General features: G+C 41.9%; 1 protein-coding gene across 3 annotated transcripts in view; it reads right to left on the bottom strand.

The window, feature by feature from the left end:
• LOC115596489 (heterogeneous nuclear ribonucleoprotein L-like) overlaps positions 1-23,546 on the bottom strand; it is a 98,754-nt gene that overhangs the window by 19,010 nt on the left and 56,198 nt on the right. For 2 of the 3 annotated variants that reach the window (XM_030441652.1, XM_030441649.1), the window contains exons 3-7: positions 20,551-20,660; positions 20,306-20,433; positions 11,420-11,505; positions 11,216-11,312; positions 10,230-10,302 (exon numbers count right to left, since the gene is read on the bottom strand). In XM_030441652.1, coding sequence (XP_030297512.1) covers positions 10,230-10,302; positions 11,216-11,312; positions 11,420-11,505; positions 20,306-20,433; positions 20,551-20,660 — 494 coding nt within the window. The remainder of the gene's footprint in view (positions 1-10,229; positions 10,303-11,215; positions 11,313-11,419; positions 11,506-20,305; positions 20,434-20,550; positions 20,661-23,546) is intronic. The other variant, XM_030441650.1, reaches the window with a different exon arrangement.

The raw sequence follows: 23,546 nt of genomic DNA, 5'->3' as shown, positions 1-23,546 counted from the left end.
AGATGAAGAGGATGAAAGCAAAGTGGTAGCAGCAGCATGAAAAGCTCAACGGAGAGGTACAGGTGAATAAAAAGGTGGATGAGCTGAAGGAGGAGGATGAAGATGAAGAGGGGAAGAGTGATAGTCTTAAAGCTGCTACCAAAGAGAACAGGATGAAAATAGTAGTAGCCTAGTGTTATTTCATCCTTTACACTGTGAGTAGGCAAGTCTTCAGAGCCTCACAGTTTTGTTTGCTCCAAACCAGACTTGTGGAGCAGGTGAAGAAATAAATATGGGCTTCATGCTGCAAAAACATATATTGCTATTGTGGCTTGACAAGTAGAGCAGCCGTTCATCAACCAGAACATTGCTGATTCCATCCCTGATCTCCACAGTTACCTTTGACATACAGTCACATTTTATCTACTACAATGTGCAAATAAAAGCCGGTGGATATTTTAGAGCCCAACTGAGGAATGAGGAAGAAAATACACATTTGGAATGACGGGGCCCTTTGACCTCCAGACCACCAGACCTTAAATGGTGATTCCTGTCAGTCTCCTATCCCTTAATCAAAAGATCACTATGTTAAATGCGATCAAACTAATGTGATCAGCTGTGATGAGCTAATCACACTCCCCATAGTGCCCCCCCCCTTCCTTTCTTTTGTATTCCCATTGATTGAACTTGCCATTTTGTCTCCTCTTGGTCGACTCACCGGCTCAGACCCGCTCTGTGCCTGTCGGTTCACCAGTTTACCGGTATTCTTTGAATAAACACATCACCACAGCAAACTGCTCAACAGGACTTGAATGATTTTCTTCAACAATTTGGTGCCGTGACCTGGATGGCAACAAACCTTCTACAGAGACTCCTTTTTTCCAGACCAACGACATGCCAGTGACCTGAGAACCAAATTGCAGAGGTAAAAGGTCCTTTTGAAAACCAAATTACTGTTACTGTGCATTGTTGGAGGTCTGTCGAGAAGGGAGTCCTAAGGAAGGGTGATGCCATCCGACATTCAAGTAAGTTTGCTGTGTGTTTTGTGGAAATTCCTTTTGGTGTTGTATGGTTTTGAAACCGATGTTATTGGGAAGTTAGTTTTTAGATGTATAGGAATGCTTGTTTTCATAGCTTTTGATTAGTTGTGGAATTGCTTGTGTTTTCCTAGTCTTATGAAGATTTGCTCTCATAAAGGCCAAGCATCTAGGGGTTAGCATCTTACTTAACATCCACATGGTGATATAGAGCTCTGATTTGGGGAACAAGAGGTTTGCCCACTGAGAAGATAGGCCTATGTAGGACCAGTAGGAAGCGGTAGGGATAATTTGTTATCCCAGGGATAAGAGATCCCAATACTTGATGTATATTTTTCATTCTGTAACGATCTGATTTATTCTCGTTACGTAACGATCTGATTTATTCTCGTTACACAAAAAAGGGATGATTTGTATCTTCTGAGTAGAGCGTTGATTGAGAGATTTGTCTGTGAATTGTTGGTTAAAGTAAGAGAGTATGAAGGAACCTTTTTGTTTTCGTTTTATAGAGAGATCTTTCAAAAGGAAAATGGGAAGTTGTTTCAGTAGAAGGTCTGAGAGAGATTTACTGGTCCTGTGAAGTACATGCATGATAATTATGGTGACGCTAGCTTTTGTTTGTTGTTTGTTTGTCATGTGTTGCAACATTTGTTTAAATTGGGTTAAGTAAAATTCTAAGATTGGAAAATATGAGAGAGAAATTGAGTACTCTCCCAGATAAGATAAAAATAAGCATTTCTCCTCCCTCAAAATTTAGACGGATGAAAGAAGCTGCTGTTATGCAGAATCTAAAATAGTTTCTCTTACAGATCAAAATAAAAATCTAATAGCTCAATTAGAAGAAGAAGAAGAAGAAGAAAAAAAATAAAAACACAACGCAGACTAAGATTATGCCAGACAGTCAAATGGACATGTCCTGTAGAAACACTAAAACAAAGAAATACGATCAAAATAAAAAGCCTTTATTCTGTAAGAGAAATAAAAGAATCCAGTGTGAATAACACTCGTGATGACTGAGTTTTTGAATACAGAAGACCTGAGATAAATACTCAAGTAGAGGAACTAGGGTGGGTTCCAACAAGAAAAAGTTGAAAACCAAAGAAAACAAACCCAGCAAAATTAGCTCGACAACTTACAATGGGAAAAGATGTTGTCTACAAACCTTGGAGCCGAAGGGAGCTAAAAGCAATAGTCAGAAATTTTCCCAAGGATGTAAGGACAAATTATCAAAAAATATTAAAAGAATGGAGATTCGTGTGCACGATGACAACTGCAAAGGAAAATTGTGGTCTGTCACCAAGTCCATGCAACTGTTTGTGAATAGTCTTCAACCAAAAATCAGGACAAAGGTACAATTGAGAGTTGGGTGGTCAAGAAAACCAATGACTGAATTGGTAGAAATAGCACCACACGATTGGGATTGGGATAACACAGAACAAAGAATATGTAGAATGCTTGAAATGCTAATGGTTTCTCAAGTGTCTCACTACACAGGCGGAACAACCAGAGGAGAACGCAGTGGCAAAGGAAGCTTCCAAAAAGAGAAAGGGTGCAAAAGATGCTGGCCCTCGCACCACGAGCAAAGCCACAGGCCACCTTTCTCTAACCATGAGAATTGTTTCTTATGTGGTGAGCCAGGTTATTGGGTAAGAAACTGCCCAAACAAAGTAGCTCCACGCACCCTGCCAAGGCATTTCCATCAAGTAACCAAAATAGAAGCCCCACCAACGCAACAGTATGACCAGTAGCGCTGTCAGGACAGTGACAACAGTGAAACAGGAAAAACTGTAACTCAAGCTCATAATTCTTGATAGACACAGGAGATTCTCTTTTTCTCCAGTAAAACCAACTAAATCTTCATGTTTTAAAGTTTCTAAAGAAAATAGTTAGAGCTGTGGGGGTTGGAAGTATTCCTATTTGCCTACCTGTATCTAAGACTACTCCAGTATCTATAGATCCTTTCACTAAAAGCATGTCCAGTTTCACTACTTTCCACTCCTTTCTTCTATCAGATACCACACCCGTGAATCTGTTAGGACGAGATTTGTTACGTGACCTAAATGGCACCATCTGTTGCAATCCTGATGGCATCTTTTTTAGAGACTAATGAACACAAAACAACTGTGTTAGATGCTCTGATAGATCAAAATCAACCAATAGGTGAAGGGAAAGTCCATGATAGAGTTGTGTCTAGTGTGCCCCCCTCAGTATGGGCCTCTTCCTCTAATGACATTGGTTTGATTAAAACCGCTGAGCCAGCACACATTTTGCTAAAACAGAATGCCCCCTGTCAAGGATCTCGCAGTATCCCCTCTCTCAAGAAAAGAGTGAAGGCATTCGTCCCATAATTCTATCTCTGTTAAACCAAGGGATAATGGTGTCATCGAACAGTCCATGTAACACTCCTATACTTCCTGTAAAAAAAGAAAAAAAGAAAAAAAGAAAAGATAAAAATATAGATTTGTAGAAGATCTGCAAGCTATTAATGAAGTGGTACTCCCCTGTTTTCTTTTAGTTCCAAATCCTACAACTGTATTATCTTCAATATCAGCCAATTCGACTCATTATACAATCTCAACCTTTGCAGTGCATTTTTCTCTGTTCCTCTACATAAAGATAGCCAGTATCTGTTTGCATTTGACCTCTCCCTCTACTGCTGCATGTGAGGCTGACACAGTTGTCTTTCTCAAAGCTTTAGCAGCAAAGGGCCACAAAAGCCTCACTAAAGAAGGTAATCAGTTGTGTCAGAAATACTTTGGAGACACATGATCTGGTTCTACAAGAGTCCTTCCTCCGTCCAGGATAAAAGCTATAGTGGAAATGCCAAAACCCAAAAATATGTCACGGATGAAGACATCTCTAGGAATGACATTGTAGACAATGGATAAGTGACTATGCCTCACTTGCTGCACCACTTAAAATTTTCTTTTAAACCTCTTCCGGACCTTTCAGAAACTTTTTTCCAACTCTGATCTAGTTTTCTACACTGATAATTTTTCCTTATAGAGAATATGGAGTGCCATGCGCAGGGTATGCAATTTGTGATAATTTTTCAATAATTGATAGCGCCGCCCTGCCACCCTCAAGTTCCGCCCACGTAGCTGAGTTGTTCCACTGAAGAGACCATGTCATCTTGCAAAAGGTAAAATTGTCGCCATTTACACAGACTCCAAACGTGCTTTTGGATGTTTACATGATTTCCTTCATCTATTTGCTGTTGTTAATTGGGAAGCTTACACCAAATCCAAGAACGCTGGTTCAAGAGGCAGTGCTCTAGCTGATCATGCAGCCAAAAGTAGCCGCAAAACTTGACATTCCTGTCCTTGTAAAGCTCTGTCCCTCCCTACCCGCTAACAATCTTGCTTCTCATAATGACGTGATCCTGTGATGTGAAGGAGCATACATTGTGGCTTTCCCATGTTTGTAAAAATGTAAATAATGCGTGGGTCCACAACGACGGCCGCGTTGTGGCACCAGCTTCCTTGTACTTAGAAATGTAATGGATATGATAATATTCTTTTATGTATAGAGACGTTCTCCAACCAGTCGGAAGCCTGGGCATACAAGAAGGCTGATTCGGACAATATTGTTGTATGTATAGACACGTTGTCCAACCGGGCTGAAGCCTGGGCCTGTAAGAAGGCTGATTTTGTTTCTTTAGCGAAATGCTTGCCAAGCAACAAGGATGAAGAAGATGAACCTCCAAGCCATGGATGAGTCTATGCAAACACTGTGCTCTGCCTTAACCTCTGCTATTCAGCTACTCCACAGACAAGTAAAAACTGTCCAGTCACCTCCTAGCAGCCAGCAGTGCTACAACCAGGAGATTGGGTCTGCATCAGAGAGTTCCGGAGGAAAAACACCCCACTGGTCGAAAACACAACACGTCCTGCTAACCACCAACATAGCAGTCAAGCGTGAGGGTCGTTCCTCTTGGATCGAAGCATCACACTGTAAGAAGACACCCCGCCCATGCATAAGAAATCCGCAGGGTCCCTCTACATCCAGTGGACCATTTTCCTTATGGGCTATGGAGCCATAAAGTGTTGGGCCCTGGGAAGGATCTTCCCCCCCCCAAAGGACAATGCTGGCACCAGAGACCCAGAAGAAGATGTACGCCGGCTTCCAGAGGAGCAGAGGAGCAACGCTGGCACTGGAGGCCCAGAACTTGTGCTGTAATTGGAACTGGATGCCGTACGTTCATACCTGACCACAATGCCACCTTACAAGAAATAACGAACCACTTGCATAACTTTGCCAAGACATTTCATAACCTTGTTACCCTTTGTTTGTTGGACTGGTTTAAAGAAAAGCTATGGTCTTGTGGTTATTTAAGTTTTGAATTTGTTTTGTTTGCGTTTGGAGCCTTGATCACTCTCCTGATCACTTGTCTCAAATCTATGTGCAAATCCCTTATCACCCAAACCACTACTAAAATCATGTGCTCCACTGTGACCCACCCTGCTCCACCAATAGAGGAAGAAAATCCCAATTCTCTGTTTGAAATTCAAATTGAAAAAAAAAAAGGGTGGATTGAGGAAGAAAATACACATTTGGAGTGACGGGGCCCTTTTACCTCCAGACCTTAAATGGTGATTCCTGTCAGTCTCCTATCCCTTAATCAAAAGACATCCAGGGCCGATTTCATCACTACGTTAAATGCGATCAAACTAATGTGATCAGCTGTGATGAGCTAATCACACTCCCCATAGTGCCCCCCCCCTTCCTTTCTTTTGTATTCCCATTGATTGAACCTGCCATTTTGACTCCTTTGTTCTTACTGTATAAAATGCTGTTGTTTCATTTGCTCTTGGTCGACTCACCGGCTCAGACCCGCTCTGTGCCTGTCGGTTCACCAGTTTACCGGTATTCTTTGAATAAACACATCACCACAGCAAACTGCTCAGCAGGACTTGAATGATTTTCTTCAACAGGAACCATCCAAATCTCTCTGCTGATTGCTAGTAAATGTACATTTTTTTTATCAACGTCTTTCAACATTCAGTGAACTTTCTCTTGTGAACCAATTTAAGCCTCTGTTCACTGATGACCATAACATCTTAAAAATGTTTTTTCACTTGAAAAATGCTGGGTCAAGTATTTCTAGAAAGCCTTCCTATTTACTTTCAGGTATGTAAATTCTAAGTTCAATATGTAGTACTTACACAGAAATACCTTTATTGACAACTATGTAAGCCTTAACTCAACATCAGCTGAACAACCCATGCTAGTATCTATACGGAAGGGAGAAACTTCACACATACAACAAGTGCCTGTGGATACAACACACAATCCAGTGTAACCTCTCATCTATTATGCGTGTGTTCTAAGGGTGACAGTTTTGATCATATAGTTTGAGCATTACTCTCATGTAAACATTGGATGTGTTTATGAAAAGTGATCATGATTACTTCCTCCACGCTACAATGCAAGCAGTGCAAATGACACTACAAGCTCTGATCTGACAATGTTTCAGTAATCTTAAAAATGATAGTTCAAGATGGGATATGAATCTGCAGGCAAAGTTAAAACAGCCAAATTTAGTTTGTGTTCATTTACTAAACCACTACAGGTTTGTTCAGAGGAAATGGAACAGAACCCCCCCCTCTCCTGCGCTTTGTCTATGATTGTACTAATATAAAAAGAAGTCATAATAAACTGAGTTGACCATTGATTCCACTGCTACTCAAAAACAATATTCAGCCGTGACTTGTCTGTGTCATTGCAATGTGCCTCCACTGAAAACAAATAACACTGGAGATACATACTTATTTAATCAACATTACATGGGACCAACTCATAATGATATCAATCATTTCAGGAATCATTTTTAAACAATTCAGTCTAAGGCTTCAGTAAGCCCCGCAGCCTCCAATTTTCAGTATATAGCCCTACAACCATACATCAACAGTCCATTTTTTAAGGGTTCTCGTGGAGCTTTAGAGCCATCACAACCCAATGTCGAGGCATCTGTGAGTGTCTGTGGCCTGAGTTTGTGTTTGTGTCATGCACCATTGGCACTATTTGCCCTTGGTTGGTGGCTTTACAGCTAACTGGGCAAACTATTGAATCAGTGGCGTAGCCCATCATTGGAAAAATCACTCTAATGAAAACAAAATGGGAAAGCCCCTCGAACCTGTTGCTGAAGTATCCATGATTTCAGCCCATTTACTGCAGTTTCTCCTTATTTATCACCTCTTCGCCAGAACCATTTGCAACTTTTTATCAGACATATTCTTGATTGGTAGAGGCTAAATTAGCAAGGATAGTGTGAAAATAATGGGAAAAGGTGCTGTAACAGTTTGTATATCCACAGTCCTCGGTCCTCCTGTACTGGCCCCTTGGGTATGGAAAGGTATTTCCTCTCACACAGGTGCAGAATGTTCAAGGTAGTTGGCCGTTGGCTTTTGTCTATGTGATGTGTTCAAGTGGAGTTTTTTGGCCTTTTTTACTGCAGGTTGTGCATGAGGACACTTGCAATGCACAAACAAAAACAGTTAGGAAGAAGACTGCAAGCTATTAAACATGTATGTAAACAATGCAATGGATATACAGTGCATAATACCAGAAATGTCTGATATTTATTGTGTACAGTGGAAAGCTCTTGCCAGAGGGTGCTACTTGGTGATGTTACGTTTTTACCCAAACCATTATGAAAAGTATCCTATGAACCGTAATGTGGTCAGTAGTTGTTATAGATATTTAGCTGTGGACCAGAGTTGGTTGGATGGACGTGAAAAAAGGGCTTTCATTGTGTTCAGTTTTAATCTAGAGTCACTTTAGATGTAACATATCTTCTCCTTCATGTTGACTGGAGGTTGATCAAATTTTCTGAATTGATTGATTTAAGAATGAACTGATCCCAACATGAATCTCATCACACAGTGAAATACTTTTCAGAACAAAATCCTCAGCTACACACCACTTACAGTACAGAGAATGTAGCATTTAGAGTAGGTCCCTATAAACACGGAGACTGTGCATAGATCGTCATTAGTCATATAGTTGGAGATTTGGTTGGCCGTGTTTAAAACAAGGCACTGATTCATTCCAATTGGTGCTTATATTAAAAATATACCAATCAGCAATCTAAGAGCTACATTATGTAAAGGGCCCATCCATGCACATTTTTGAATGTACAGCTACTGTATTGAAATCAGGGGATTCAGATTAGAGGTGTCACGATATACTGTTTTTCACCATTATCACAATAAAAACAAATTACAAAAAACATTGTGTCATTTAGTCAAACAGTACAGTAAATTTTAATCTTCTTTTTTTTAAGTATTTTTTTGGCCTTTTATGGCTTTATTGACAGTACAGCTGACGATATGACAGGAAACAGGGAGAGAGAGAGGGAGTGACACGCAGCAAAGGGACCCAGGCCGGGAGTCGAACCCAGGTCCGCTGCAGAGTCTCAGCACATGGGATGCCCGCTCTACCAACTGAGCTAAACGGCGCCCCACATTTTTATCTTCTTGAAGTCATCTTTTAATTTTCTCAAAAAATGTTCCTTTCATGTGCACACTTCAATCACACACATGCACAGAAGCATTCACTACTCAAAAAACTAGCTGGTGTCACTGCGAGCAACATGTCAGCCACCCAAATAAGAATGTGAAAGGGAAAAACATTTCATTCAATATTGTGGGGAAATGTTTGGGGAACATTTTTGAAAAAATGGGAGTTTTACCGATGAGGATGGAGTTAGCTTTTGCAGTATAGTTGGCACTCATTGGGCAGTGAAGCATAGCTCAGCGAAATGCAGCTTTTTGAAAGAATGCGCCACCAACCTCCTACACCAACATCAATACTGTAATATTTTTACTTGATAGCAAAGCTGCAGTTGCTTTGCTGTTATCGCTGGGTCGCACCTGCACGCAGACACATGCACACAAAAACATTGGGAAGTTCACACATACATACACACACTGTATCCTCACTCTCTGTCTCCCAAGTGTATTAACACAAACATCTACAGTTCTATTTTTGTATCCTTCGCTGTTTTCCAGCAGTTTTATTCTACTTTTGAATTTGCCCTTTTGGATTTGGCAATTAAATTCTCAATGAAATGTTAAAAATATTAATTTCAATAATAATTTAGAGAAGGTTCTTAATGAAACTGTACAGCATGGCATGGAAATATACTATCATTATTGTAATATTTTGTACCAAATTAATCGCCTGATGAAAGTTTATACCGTGACAGCCCTAATTCAGCAGGAGTAAAGTCAGAGAGTAGAGAAAAGGCCAGACTTTCATACTATAGACTAGAATAGCCATCATTTTGATTCTCAATGGGATATGTCTGGTCCGCAATGTTTATACAGAAAGGTCTTCAAAAAGATTTTACAGTGAAAACAAATTAAATGGGCAATTTAGGGCTCACATTAAATTTCATTTGTTAACTGGAAAACCTGGATGATCATTAAAGAACCACGCAGAGTTAAATACATAGTATCTAGAGACCCCAAAGAGCTAAAGGCACAGTGTGGACCAGACAACGGGCCATGCAACTTCTTCCCCAGACAGATGTGGAGATTAAAAACACAGGGTGGAGGAGCTAGATAATGGGAAGTGCTACTGGAGTCCTGTAGACACGGTGGTGCCCCCTGGGCATGTTGAAGCAGCAGCTGCATGGTGGTCAGGAGGAGTTAGATCCATCACTTTTCTCTCTCTCTCTCTCTCTTTGCTGGGTTGCAGAAGGTGAAGATGAAAGAAAGCTGCTGTGCATGGTCAGCCTGACGTCCATCCCTCATTCTCTGTTCTCTCTCTCCCTTAATGTTTCTCTCTCCTCATGGTAAGCAGAGGTGCAAGGCTTGTGAGAGGCCAGTGTAAGAGTGTTGAGATTGGAGATGGAGAGACAGGAGGCAGAGGAGTCTTGGTGTGATGGAAGTCTGTGGTCCAAACTGTTTATGACTACGCTCTTTATCCACAGTCCAAGACTGACCCATAATGACAGTTTCAGAAATGATTTGAAAACTAAGACCATCTTCATATCTTTTGTCATGTAACTTGAATCAGTGATGGCTGTAGAGGAGGGAAACTACATAGAATTCAGGCTAAAAGAACTCCTACCTTCCACCTGATAGGATCCTCTGTACTTTAAAAAAGAAGGATCACCCAAAACTGTCCAGGGATCATAGTCTGACTCTATTGTAAGTATGATATATTGACAGGAGATAAAAGCAAGATAGACAGTGTGTGTCTTACCCCGTCTGACCAGGTATGGTTTAGTGTAGTCCCAGCTCTCATTGTCGTTCTTAATTACGTTCAGGCGTGTTGGCTGTTGACACAAGATGAAAAAATTAAAAAGGATCCAGTTAAATGTATTATATATATGCAGGATCTGCCTTCTTGGGCCCAATCGCAAGGCTCTTCTCTTAATGTGGACAGTGCAAACTGAAGTGTACAGTGTAGCGCAGAGAAGAATGACCAGTTGCCACCTTTAAAGACTCACTTTCAAAATCTGGATTTCTGCACAGAAGCAAATCCTCCGTTTCTTTTTTTTAACCTTCTAATCTGAGGAAATATGGTCTGTTTTGTCATATTGGATTACACATTCCATTGCAGCTTGTTTGAGGAGTTTAAAATGATTTCCAATACCAAACCCCGTAAAATATTGGATATTTTATATAATTTATATTTTTATATAAGAATATCTTATTCTATTTAGGGCTGCCCGATAAATTGAATTTTAATCGCCATCGCGATATGAACATGTGCGATAAACACATCGCAAAAGACTGCCTGACACACCATGAATAAAGCTAACATTAGCCAATCATTGACTGTATAGTTAATAATATGCAAACTTCAATATTTGTTTATTCATCGCAAGTTAGATCGTCATCACAATATTGAACAGCGTAATCACACATCGCAGATTTTCCTCATATCATGCTGGCCTAATTCTATTATAGATTAACAACATAGTCCATCATACCTGATGGATCATATCCACAGCTAAAAGAGACTGGATGTGGACACTTTCCAGTGTCTATTCTGTTACAGACAGAGCCCTTTACATGACTGCCATTTATTAAATAATTAAAAATTTTTAATTTTCTACAAGACAAGATTTCCATCAGAAATACATTAGAAATGCCAATGGTTAATATTCAGTATTTTAAGATTCCAACAAAGTAGATCTTTTGTTTTTTCAAGGGAAGTATACATAGATTTATCCAGCGTCTTACCCTTGCATATTCAATCTTGAGTGTACAGCAACCAGCATAGATGTCAGCTCCGTTCAGAGCAGCTTTGGCTTTCTGCGCACACTGAACGGACTCAAACCTGAAGGAGTTGTGTCAAGGAGATGATGCTGCACATTCCAACATACAGATGCACATGTAACATCTAACATGTAAAGACACACACATTCAAAATTTCAGTAAGGATACTCCACCATGGCTTGGATTCCATTTCTTTTGAAGATGACAATCCTCAGGACACTGCCAATGGGGTTGCACACTGTGTACAGAACATCCTGGACCAAAAGAGGGGAAAAAAAAAATAATTCAACATTTCAACATAATATAGAAGCTTCTAATGCTGCAGTGTCTTAACCTGCATGAAACACAGGCCTCAGGCTACTGTGCATTTCAAACACAGATCAGGAATAACATTTTGACCACCTGCCTAATTTTGTGTTGGTCCCCCTTTTGCTGCCAAAACAACCCTGACTCATCCAGGCATGGACTCCACTAGACCCCTGAAGGTGTGCAGTGGTATCTGGCACCAAGATGTTAGCAGCAGATCCTTTAAGTCCTGTAAGTTGCGATGTGGGGCCTCCATGGATCGGACTTGTTTGTCCAGCACATCCCACAGGTGCTCAATTGGATTGATTATCCTGCTGAAATGGCACACAGCCCACAGCCATCAGGGTACCGTTTCCATGAAAGGGTGTATATGGTCTGCAACAATGCTTAGTTGTCAAAGTAACATCCACATGGATGGCAGGACCCAAGGTTTCCGAGCAGAACATTGCCCAAAGCATCACACTGCGTCCACTGGCTTGCCTTCTTTCCATAGTGCATCCTGGTGACATGTGTACCCCAGGTAAGCAACGCACCCAGCCATCCACGTGATGTAAAAGAAAATGTGATTCATCAGACCAGGTTACCTTCTTCCATTGTTCCGTGGTCCAGTTCTGATGCTCACATGCCCATTGTTGGTGCTTTCAGCAGTGGACAGGGGTCAGCATTGGCACCCTAACTGGTCTGCAGCTATGCAGCCCCATTCTCAACACACTGCGATACACTGTGTATTCTGACCCCTTCGTCTCAGAACCAGCATTAACTTCTTCAGCAATTTGAACAGTAACTCATCTGTTGGATCGGACCACACGGGCCAGCCTTCGCAACCTGCGTGCAACAATGAGCCTTGGCCGTCCATGACCCTGTCGCCAGTTCACCACTGTTCCTTCCTTGGACCACTTTTAATAGATACTAACCACTGCAGACCCGGTGGTCTGCAGAGCTGCAGTTCTGGAGATGCTCTGACCCAGTCGTCCAGCCATCACAATTTGGCCCTTGTCAAACTCGCCCAAATCCTTACACTTGCCCATTTTTCCTGCCTCTAAAGCATCAACTTTGAGGACAAGATGTTCACTTGCTGCCTAATATCCCACCCACTAACAGGTGGCACGATGAAGAGATCATCAATGTTATTCACTTCACCTGTCTGTGGTCATAATGTTATGCCTGATATGTGTAAATGCCATAAAGGTAGTGTAGTTGGTATCTACAGAGCGAAAAAACAACTCCATGGTGTCTGGTGAATATAACCTAAAGACTCGTGATTCATATTCTTTTTTATTCTTCAGACTATTTTTGGCTCAGCTGTTTGTTTGACTATCAGCGAATCACCACTTCACTATTTCCGAGATAATGCAAAATACCCCATGAACACCAGACAAATGTGGAAGTAGCAAATTGCTAGTGCCACTAACAAAATGCTAGTGCCACACCAAAGGTGCTGGGACCCCCTTGAAATTTAAGGAATCATTTGGGCCCCTAGCGCAGAATGGTGCAAGGAATCATTTCTTTCTTTCCTTGAAATAAATAGCTATGAAGGTTTTGACATGCTCAGAAACTCATTTAACTTTGCACAGAATTCATTTGTGGTGGAACCTAATGTATTTCATGTTTTTGAGCCATGGGTAGTGCAAAATGGGTCACTAGCAAAATGTAGACACATGACTACTTTTATGGAGGAACACATATTTTGAGCATCCGTGAAATGATTTTTTTCACTGTCATGACTGGAGCCATTCAATTCAATAACATTTGGAAAGCTTCAAATGTACATTCAGATATGTCATAGTTGTGTAGATGTCAATAACCAAACTAGTACGGGGGAGGCCATGTCCACACGTACCACAACTATCTTTTTTTCCCCCGTCTTCCTTGGCATCGTTTCAAGAATATTTGCCTCCAAATGGATCCATTGTAAATAACTCAATGCGCTTTAGTTCATATTCCAGGCCTATAGGTGGTGCTTGAAATTCACCAAAAACGGAGAAGAAGAGGAGGAGCATGCGCAAAAAGCTTGTGCACTGTATACAAACAGACAGTAGAAGGAGAAACAGAACACTATAAGAAGAAGACAAACACGCAAGGAAACCGGAATGTTTTGTGTGGACTGATAACGAGGTCGAACAGCTGTTGTTGTTGACGTCGCAGGGTTAAGAGGTCGAAGGCTAGAGGTCGAGGGGTGGGGCGATGGCTTCATTGATATGCAAGGTATGTTGATTTGCTGTCCAAATGAGAACGCAAGGGCGGCGTGTTCTAATTTTAAACTGTAATGCTTACATAGCTCCTGCCGGCCAAACTCAAGAAAATCGAAAAAATGGGTTAGTCTGACTATGATCAGATTTTCAAGATGCATGTATACACCTTAGTCTGACTAAAATCGGATGGGATCGGATTTCTCATAGTTGGATTAAAACACCTAGATAATTATATTGATAGTGGCATTACTTTTACTATTACTATTACTATTACTTTTATTATTTTCCCGGAGCTGAGAGCCGTAAGTAGAAGGATGGCGGCATCTTTCCTCCGAAGTAACCGCAAGCAAGAGCGCCATTGTGCATCTAGTTTGTGTAATTATCATATACAAGGTGGGGACGGGGTGCAGCCCTGAATGCCTCTTTGATTTTACTGTAAGCCAAGTCCAGCGTACTCTCTCCCCTTGGTTGCAAAATCCACATACTGATGGAAGTAAGGAAACAGTTTTTGTATTGGCTTGATTAAGGTCCCCTGCCACAATGAAAACTCCCTCTGGATGTGTAGATTGTATTTCAGGGCTTCTCTGGTGTTTGCACTGGGGAGAATGTACACTGCTGTAAAGATGACGACAATAGATTCCTGGGGTAAAAGAGGCCTGCATTTAAGTCAATAATTCTACATCGGAAGAGCAGTGACTTGAAACCATCCCACCAGTTGTTGTTGGTGTATATGCAAACACCGTGTTAGGATTTACACATTTTCATTATGCCCCTTTATGCCCCACCAATCACTTGGTATGTCCCCCTATGACCCATGCCTACTAAATACTAACACTGCCATGCACCAGTAGGGTCTCAATGCTGCCCATGACTCCTCTTAACAAACACACTGCTCATGAACCTACACGCACATCGTTCATTGCTCAATAAATTATTACGCCTGCCACACTGTGATGCTATGATATTGCACAACACATATAGATTGTCTTTTCCTATTGACTCACATTATGAAAAGATTTGCACATATCCTGTTGACGAATGAGATGGTCAGAAGTGTTAGTCCCTTTTATGAGGGGCTAATACATGGAGAGCAAAGCCAGGGTGTGAGAGAGAACACATTCACCTTTCACTCATCCCTTTCCCACATGAAGAGGCCTCGAAGGCCTCCCAAATCCCTTGTGCGTGTGCAATAGTGAAGGAGCCATAAACAAAGGCAGATATAGAGGACAGACACATGAGGCCAGGGACATTTTGTTTTTTCAACAGGGTGATGTGTCCAGGAATCAGGATTCGTGTGCCAAGAAACTGGGACCAGTTTGAGCACCACCGATGGGAGGGCTAAAGTCTAAACCACGGATTCTCCCCAGCTTTTTTACTTGATTGTCCAATAATAATATTCATCTTATCTATATGGTTGACCAATGCCAATTCAACACATACATTGTAACAGCAATACATGTTGCATTGCACGCTGAAATTGGGCATCTTTTTCTGGGCGATTGGTAGCAGCCAATAGCGTTGCTACTTAGGGCTCTGCTGCCTACGATTTTTCAAACAGATAAAGTCCTTGATCAAGCTCTTTACTTTTGCTTAATAAGACAATTCTTAATAAATAGTTAACAGTACGTCGTAGTCTGTCTTCTCTATTAGTCTGTCTACTTTCACCTCTCAAACAAATGAACACGCCTGACAACCGCCACCAGGATTTACCAGTGAGCAGTGGCGGTCTTTCATACAGGCGACATAGGGGCTTGCCTGGGGCACCACCTAGTGATGGGCAGTTTCTGCTATCTCTCTATCTACAACAATGCTTTGATATAAAAAATAAATTAAACGTAAGTAAAAGAAATGACACTTCTGACGTATAGCCCCTGCAGCTGTTACACGTCACGGTCACAACATGCTAGCGCGCACACTGATGCACAGTTGGCCAGTCGGCTGTGTGTCAGTGGGTCACAGCTACAGTCAGGAAAATGAAACAACAAAAGCCATTAGGGGCGCACTTTCTAAAGCGCAGAGAAGAAGAAATTCACTGAGCATTCATGATATAATCATGCTAGCTAGCAGTAGCATCATGTCATCTTACTAGTAAGCTAGCGTTAAGTAGCAAAGAGGGTGTGTGACTTTCCACTTCGTTCAGCCAGGTTTGGTGTTATTAACATGCAGACGGCCGTCATAAGACGGGTTCAGACTGCTGGCTTGGGTTGGCCTTGACTGGCTGGCTGTTTTTCTAGAAAAACACTTTACAAGTTGACGCTAGCTGCAGTATATAGCACTTTGCATCTCATTGTGTGCTATGAAATTAAAAATTGAGTGGACATCAAAAACATCTATTATTACTGTCCACATAGCAAAATTAGATTAGATTCAGTTTTAGATTAGTTTTAATTTTACTGTCAAATTCAAGTACCGTGAAATACAGTTTTACATCTCACCAGAGTGCAAACCAGTAAAGTGTTGAGTGAGTTAGTGCCTCATATGCAAATGAAGATATGTGGATGTTGTAGAGAGAGGTGCAAAAGATGAGCATATGTTATGAACTGATGAACAGAGATAAGTATAAGTTGCACACTGATGGAATATTACATCAAAAAAGTTGAACACAATGATAATAAATTCTACAAACAGTTAGAGTTATGTTTATACAGAGAGGCATGCACAAAAAGCTGTGAGCATATGGGACTATGCAAATTTATATAAAATGAATGTCAAAATTAAAATGCTTAGCAACTTAATAATAACATCATTTGTGGGCCGACCGTGGCTCAGGTGGGTGGGGCGACCACTGCTCAGGTGGTAGAGCGAGTTGGCCAATGTTCGGAGGGTCGGTGGTTTTAATCCCCGCCCTTGCCACTTGTGTAATGGTCGTTGTGTCCTTGGGCAAGACACTTCATCCACTTTGCCTTGTGTGAATGTGTCTGACTGCTGAATGTTGGGGGTAATGGTCGTAGGCGCTAATTGGCAGCCATGCTTCCGTCAGTCTGCCCCAGGGCAGCTGTGGCTACTATCGTAGTTTACCACCACCAGTATGGCTGTGTGTGAATGAATGGAATTGTTTGTTATATAATTTTAGATTCACTATTAAAATATTTAGGACCACCTGCAGCTGAATCATCAGACCAGGAACAGCCATGCACCTCAGCTGCTCCAGTTTCCTCAGGTTAGTTTAATGTGTCAGTGAATGTTTGTGATGATAAAAATGTATTGACTTATGCAGTGTTTCCCCTAGGATGGAGTTGTAGCAGTGGAGGTGAGTGTTCGCCCGCGTGCAAAAGCAAAGCACAAAGTGCATCCTGCCAGAAGGTTTCTATGTGTCTCATGCCACCAGAGGGGCTCTTTAGGCTTAAGTACATAACAGTACATTTGTGCACAGTAATGAGCAGGGGAAATGTCTGTCTAGCTTACATATGAGGTGTCTCAAGCTTTAGGAAAATACACTTTTATTGAACACAATAAAAGTGTAATCTCTCTATAAAAGCAAGAAATCTCTGTCTGTCTGTCTGTGTGTGTGTGTGTGTGTGTGTGTGTGTGTGTGTGTGTGTGTGTGTGTGTTCCTCAAATATCTCTGCGGATCAGGATCAGACTGACCTGAGACTTTCAACATGGCTGCTGCGTGGTTCAGTGGTGTGCAACTAAGCATTTGCTTGGACTGCAATGATAATGTGAATAAATTATTTCATAAATGCTTTACAAATTCTGCAAGCATTGTCCACCGGAGCCCCCACAGTCACGTGCGCACCAGAGCCAACCACTACACACCGTGGCCACGTGCGCACCAGAGCCAATCACTGCAGAGCTCAAGCCCACGACATACTTTAAAAAACAAGTGGATTTATACCTGCAGCTGCGCGATCTGGACCGGGATTTTGCCGGTGGTTCGGTTCCGTTCTGTGCATCTAAACTGACTGTTGTGGATTAATGAGATTAAACAAGTCCAAGTCTTTTCGGGTCTGAGGAGATCCGGAGACGCGCGGACAACAAAGTGGGATCGGAATCTGTGGATGTTCGTGTACACGACCCACCGCCCGAGTCGACGGAGCGGACGCACTGGCATGTCCAAAACCGGATTTAGGGTAAATAATGTCCAACACGCTTTTTCGCGAACATTGCCGTTACGTTTGCTTTATGTCTGGTGCAGGAAGAAACAGTAAAAATGCGCTTTTGTCACAAGCGGATTTATACCTGCAGCAGCGCGAGCTGGACCGGGATTTTGCCGGCGGTTCGGTCCCGTTCTGTTCTGTGCATCTAAACTGACTGTTGTGGATTGTAATGAGATTAAACAAGTCCAGACCAAGTCTGTTGGGGTCTGAGCAGATCCGGAGACGCGCGGTCAACAAAGTGGGATCTGAATCTGTGGATGTTCGTGTGTAGCTAGCTGCTAGCCGCTAACCGACCCACACGGCCCACCTCCCGAGTTGACGGAGCGGATGCACCGGCACGTCCAAAACCGGACCTAGGGTAAATAATGTCCAACACGCTTTTTCGCGAACATTGCCGTTACGTTTGCTTTATGTCTGGTGCAAGAAGAAACAGTAAAAATGTGCTTTTGTCACTAAAGTGTCCAAGCAGCAAGTTTGGTTGTTGAGGAACAGGAAGATGTGGGAGGGACATCGGCGGATGATTGACAGCAGCCAAAAACAGCCAATTATATCCCTGACGTCCCACCTTCAAACACAGCCTCATTTGGCCATCCATGAAAAAGCTACTTAACCTCCCACTTTTCTATAGGAATACATGCTTCCTACGGGCAATGCATTAGTCTTTAAAACAATTATGGACAATAATTTCACAAAGAATATATTAACAACCAACCATATACAGTAAAATCACATAAAAAAATACTAGAACAATCCAAAATGTCTGTGCCTCTGTGAAGTAATCTGTCAGTAACTTGAGAATGACAGCTTTCGTGCGTCACAGTGGCCCTCACGCATAGTAATGCTGCGTTCGAGACAGAAGGAACTTTCTGACTTCCTTCCTAGAAAAAAGTACGCTGGAACGCCACTCAAAGTCAGAGTCCTTACTTGTGAACTCGGCACAAATCCATCTACCCCGAATGATAATCCTGAATCTGTGATCAGTGTTGCTTGCTTCATGGTTGACATCTACCCGTTGCTTGTTAAAATCGTTGTGCTGACATTATCAACTAAACTCAAAGTTTCTCGTTGCACCTTCTCCAAACCTGCCGCTAACGTTACCTTAGTTGTGGTGTATGCTGAGAGACAGCGCAGCACAGCACAGCACTGCACGGAATAGCGGAGTTTAGTGCGACACATCATCTGCATCAACCGGTAACGGTATATCTGGATGAATGTAGCAAAGGAGACCACTTGCAAAGTTTCTTTGACAGAGAAAATGATAGTTGCCAAGGATAATATGACAATAGAACCATGGACACTGGCAGCCGAAATTGTTATATTTAATTTCATCATTCTAACAGCTGTAAGAAATAGCGTAACAGGCTTCATAGTCTCTATAGGTGGCCCACTGTGGTTCAGGATTTATTTTCATAACTCGTTTCAAACAGGTGTGTGTTTAAACTGGATATGAAGCATCCATACCGCAAAATAATATAATGTTAGATCTAAAGAGACAAGACTGAACCCACTCTCCACCTCTACTCGCTCCTCATTGAGAAAAAAACAAAAAACAAAAACAAAATCAGCAGTGGCGGTCATATTTCAGCAGTGGCGGACTGCCACTGCTAGGTGCATATAGGGGAAACACTGACTTATGTGAAAATGACAATATGCTGTGCCATGTCTCATCCAGTCAATGTATTTGCTCTTTTGAGTTCTCTCTGTATTTATGGACCTAGAGCCACCAGAGGAGACACTACAAGAGCATACTGCTCTTCCTGCTAACCTCGTCCTGCCTCTAACCACTGAGCCTGGATGTTCAGGTGAGTGCAAGCTGCTCATCTTGATTGCACCACTGATTCCACACGTGGTGTGTCTCAGGTGTGTGTCTGATGAATGTAAGGACTTTTAGCAATAACTTAACTGTTCTGTTTTATTCATCTCAGTTGGCTCAAGGATGTTAAAAAGATATCAGGTTATGCTTTATGCTGCAGTCATGCAATAGCATTACATTGACATTATATTAATTCTATATCTTGGCAATTCACCTTCAGCTGATCCTGCTGACTGGCCTCTTCATGTAACAGACCTAATGAGAAAAGTGTTGGTTTGGAGAGGGCCGTATTATGTACCATCTGATTTAATTTTTCCTTTTTGTGTATTCATTATTGAACATGTTTATTCATTTGCAAATATTGTTATATTGCTTGGATTATCATTGTTAAAATAAATGAGCAATTCTTTGGACATGGTCTTTTGTCTTTTCTCATGGGGATGGGGCACTATCAGTAAAGCTCGCCTAGGGCACCAAATGGTCTAGGACTGCCCCTGCCAGTGAGAGAGCTGCTCCTATCTGACCGGAATGTTGTTAGCCTAAAGTAGGGCCTAGGTGAGTGGGTATTGGATGACCCACGCCTGTGTGTGTGTGTGTGTGTGTGTGTGTGTGTGTGTGTGTGTGTGTGTGTGTGTGTGTTTACCGTGGTTATAGGGTAAAGGGGATTCTGTATAGATAGCAGAAGGACCTTGTTGCCACTGTTAGGATTGTCAGCATTTGTTGGCCTGGTGATTCTCTTGGATGTGGAGTAATTAAAGTACGCCTGTTGGCCTAATGAATAGATGGACGAAGATATGAACACATAAGGTACGTTACATTCAAGCCTGTGATACTAGGCTAATCAATCACATCTTTAATTATTTCCAGTGAAAAGCTTAGGGATCAAACCTGCAATGTATACAGGCTCCTTGGCTCCACAGGACACACAGCGGTCAGCACTCTCCACTGCAGTGAACTCCACCAGAGCCTGACGCTTGAATGGCATCATCATCACATAACTGAGAACACACAAATGCAAACAATGAGATAAGACATACAAAAGCTATTCATTCAAAAAATGTCCAACCAATGGTAATACTGGCATCTAAATACTGACGATTACATTTAAATCCTCAGTAGTCAGTTCTCAACAGATATGCATCAGACTGGTGTCATTTTTGTGCCAAGAGTATGGGCTTCCACAAACTCTCTCCAAACAGACAAAACAGTCTGAGCATGAAGGCATTTCAAGAACCTGCCAAAGAAGTGCAATAAGATTATACCTGTGTTTATAATGATGTTGTGTGCGTGTGTGTGTGTGTGTGTTTTTAACAGCAGGCTTTTCCCTGCAACTCCATTCAGGTGAATGAGCCTGATGCTGAGAGAAAACTGGTCAGGATGGTCAACACCAAAAGGCAGGTCTGCAATCTCTCTATAAAAGCAAGGAATCGCTGTCTGTCTGTCTGTCCGTTAGGGCTGCAACGATTCGTCGCCGTTGTCGACAAAAATCGATAATAGAAATAGTCGACAGTGAATTCCATTGTCGACAATTGTCACCAGACGTGTTTTTCCAACAGAGTGAGGCATCTCACTTCATTACAATCTCTGCCGAGAGTCGCACCCGCGTCTCTGACGAGCGGTAACGTATACAGAAATGGCGGCGTCCTACACAGCAGCTATGCGTACCAAACTTATAAAGTTTGGGAGCATTTTAGCCTGGATACGGCAAATAAAAAGATTACTTGCAGACAAGCAGACCTTGCGTATCACGGCAGCACCTCAGTGATGCTCGAACATTTAAAGAGAAAGCACGTCGGACAGTTGAACGAAACAGAGTCTGACTCGCCTCTGTAAGATTCAAGTAACATTCAAGTCAATACGTTTTGTTTTTGATGTACATTGTACATTTTATAAGCGTATTTTCGCTTTAAAATAGAGCTTTAACGTTATGCCTGACTGTGCCTGACAAAAGTATTTTAAATTAAATGCATGCAGTCCGAAGAAGAGAGCCACCATGGACCCCTTTCTGCAAAAGAAGCAGACGTGCACCCCGCAACAGGGGACTGCCCTCACTGAGTCAGTATTGCAGATGCTGATCTATGTTATGAGGCCGCTCTTTATTTTCAGCTGTGTATCTACAAACATCAGTCGTTAAAACCGACTGAATCCGGATTTCAGACTGTTGAGAATTGTAAAGTTCTTTTGTAACAGACTGTGCAGTTGACCACTGAATGTACTTCACAAAATGCACTTAATATTTGTTTTGTTTACTGTACATTTGCCTGTCCTTAAAAAATGGACAGAGGTTTATTTATTTATGGATTTATTTCTATACTGACCGAGCACTGTGCCTAATCGGTTTTAGATAGGACATTTTTTTTTACTTTTTGTATGAACCGGCCTATCAGCAGCAAAGTTGAATAAAAGATGCATTTTTCATTGAAGTACCCATATTTCTTGTGTTTATTATTATTTGCCACATAATTAAAGCAACCTCATGCTAAATTTAAGAAAAATTTAATAATTATCCGATTAGTCGACTAATCGTTTCAATAGTTGGTGACTAGTCGACTATTAAAATAGTCGTTAGTTGCAGCCCTAAGTAAATCAAAAACTAGTTTATTTGGAAAAAAGAAGAACACTAGTCAACAAAGACAGATCACACCAAAAGAAAACTGTGCAGTCTGTAGCTCAGTCACTCTGGCTCCTGCACGTCACAGATTTGACCATGGCCCACTATTGTCATCACCTCCCTTTTTGGGAGTGGACGATCGGCAGGCTGTTTAAGGGGCGCAGTGGAGCCAACGTCATTGTCGTGGAACAAATCGCCACCACCTGGCTGTGAAACCCATCTGGGCATTAACACACCATTGTTAACACTACATTTCTGCATCAGTTGGGGGTTGCAGTGTAACACTAGGAGTAAATCAATGGCATTTAGTGAACACTGATTTATGTGTGAAGCAAACTCATCAGCCAAATACGCGGCCTGCTGCAGAGTGGCTACCTTCTGCTCATTTAGATAGACCACAACACGTTCTGGCAAACAGTTCTTAAATTCTTCCAACAGCATTTACCCACGCATAGAAGCAAAATCATCAGCCCTACAGGCAAAACATCAGCGGTCAAGCTACAGCCCTTTCTGCCTAGCAATGTCAGCGTGGGTTTAGCCTGATTTTTTCCTAAGGTTGCAAAACCGCTGCTGGTAAGCCTCAAGCACTAGGCCATACACATGGAGGATAGCGCACTTCACCTTATCATAGACCAGATTGTTCTCCGGGCCTCCTGAGCCTTGCCGGTTAGTTTACACTGTAACAATATGGCCCACACATCCCTCGGCCAGTGTAAAACTGCAGTATGCTCACACGGACTAAAATTTTACTCAACCTCGCACTCATGAAATGGGGGAACCAGGGAAATATTTCTAACTACATCAAAAGTGTTATCAGAAGAATGGGCACTGCCAGGAGAACTGACCGTAGCCTTTTGCAGCTTCAACTGGAGCATCTCAAAAAAAAACAAAACACACATTTATTACCCGTCCAGCCGTGTGAGAACAACCTCCTCAGATCCTACCTATTATAACTTCACCTGTTTATCTTCTGGAGCATGCTGGACTCGAGGCAACTTGAAAGGCAATGATCAAGAAGCTTTGGCAAAGCATTGCATTCTTCATTCTTATTTAAGTTTTAAATAGTGTCACAACTTTTATACAATCGGGGTTGTACAAAAATTAGACAACAGCTGATATCTGTTGTTGCCTGTGGATTGAATTTGATATGGCTATGTTTTTGTTCAGACAAAAATAGATTTTAGGTAATGACTAATGCAGGTTAGGAAAGAACGGGACTCTCTAAACACCTGTTGCTGCTAATGTGCTCTGTTTTCTGTACTGATGTGTCATC

This window comes from Sparus aurata, chromosome 15 (assembly GCF_900880675.1).
Source record: "Sparus aurata chromosome 15, fSpaAur1.1, whole genome shotgun sequence".
Lineage (NCBI taxonomy): Eukaryota > Metazoa > Chordata > Actinopteri > Spariformes > Sparidae > Sparus > Sparus aurata.
The sequence above is the reverse complement of the archived record's forward strand: the minus strand, read 5'-3'. Positions and strand labels throughout refer to the sequence as shown.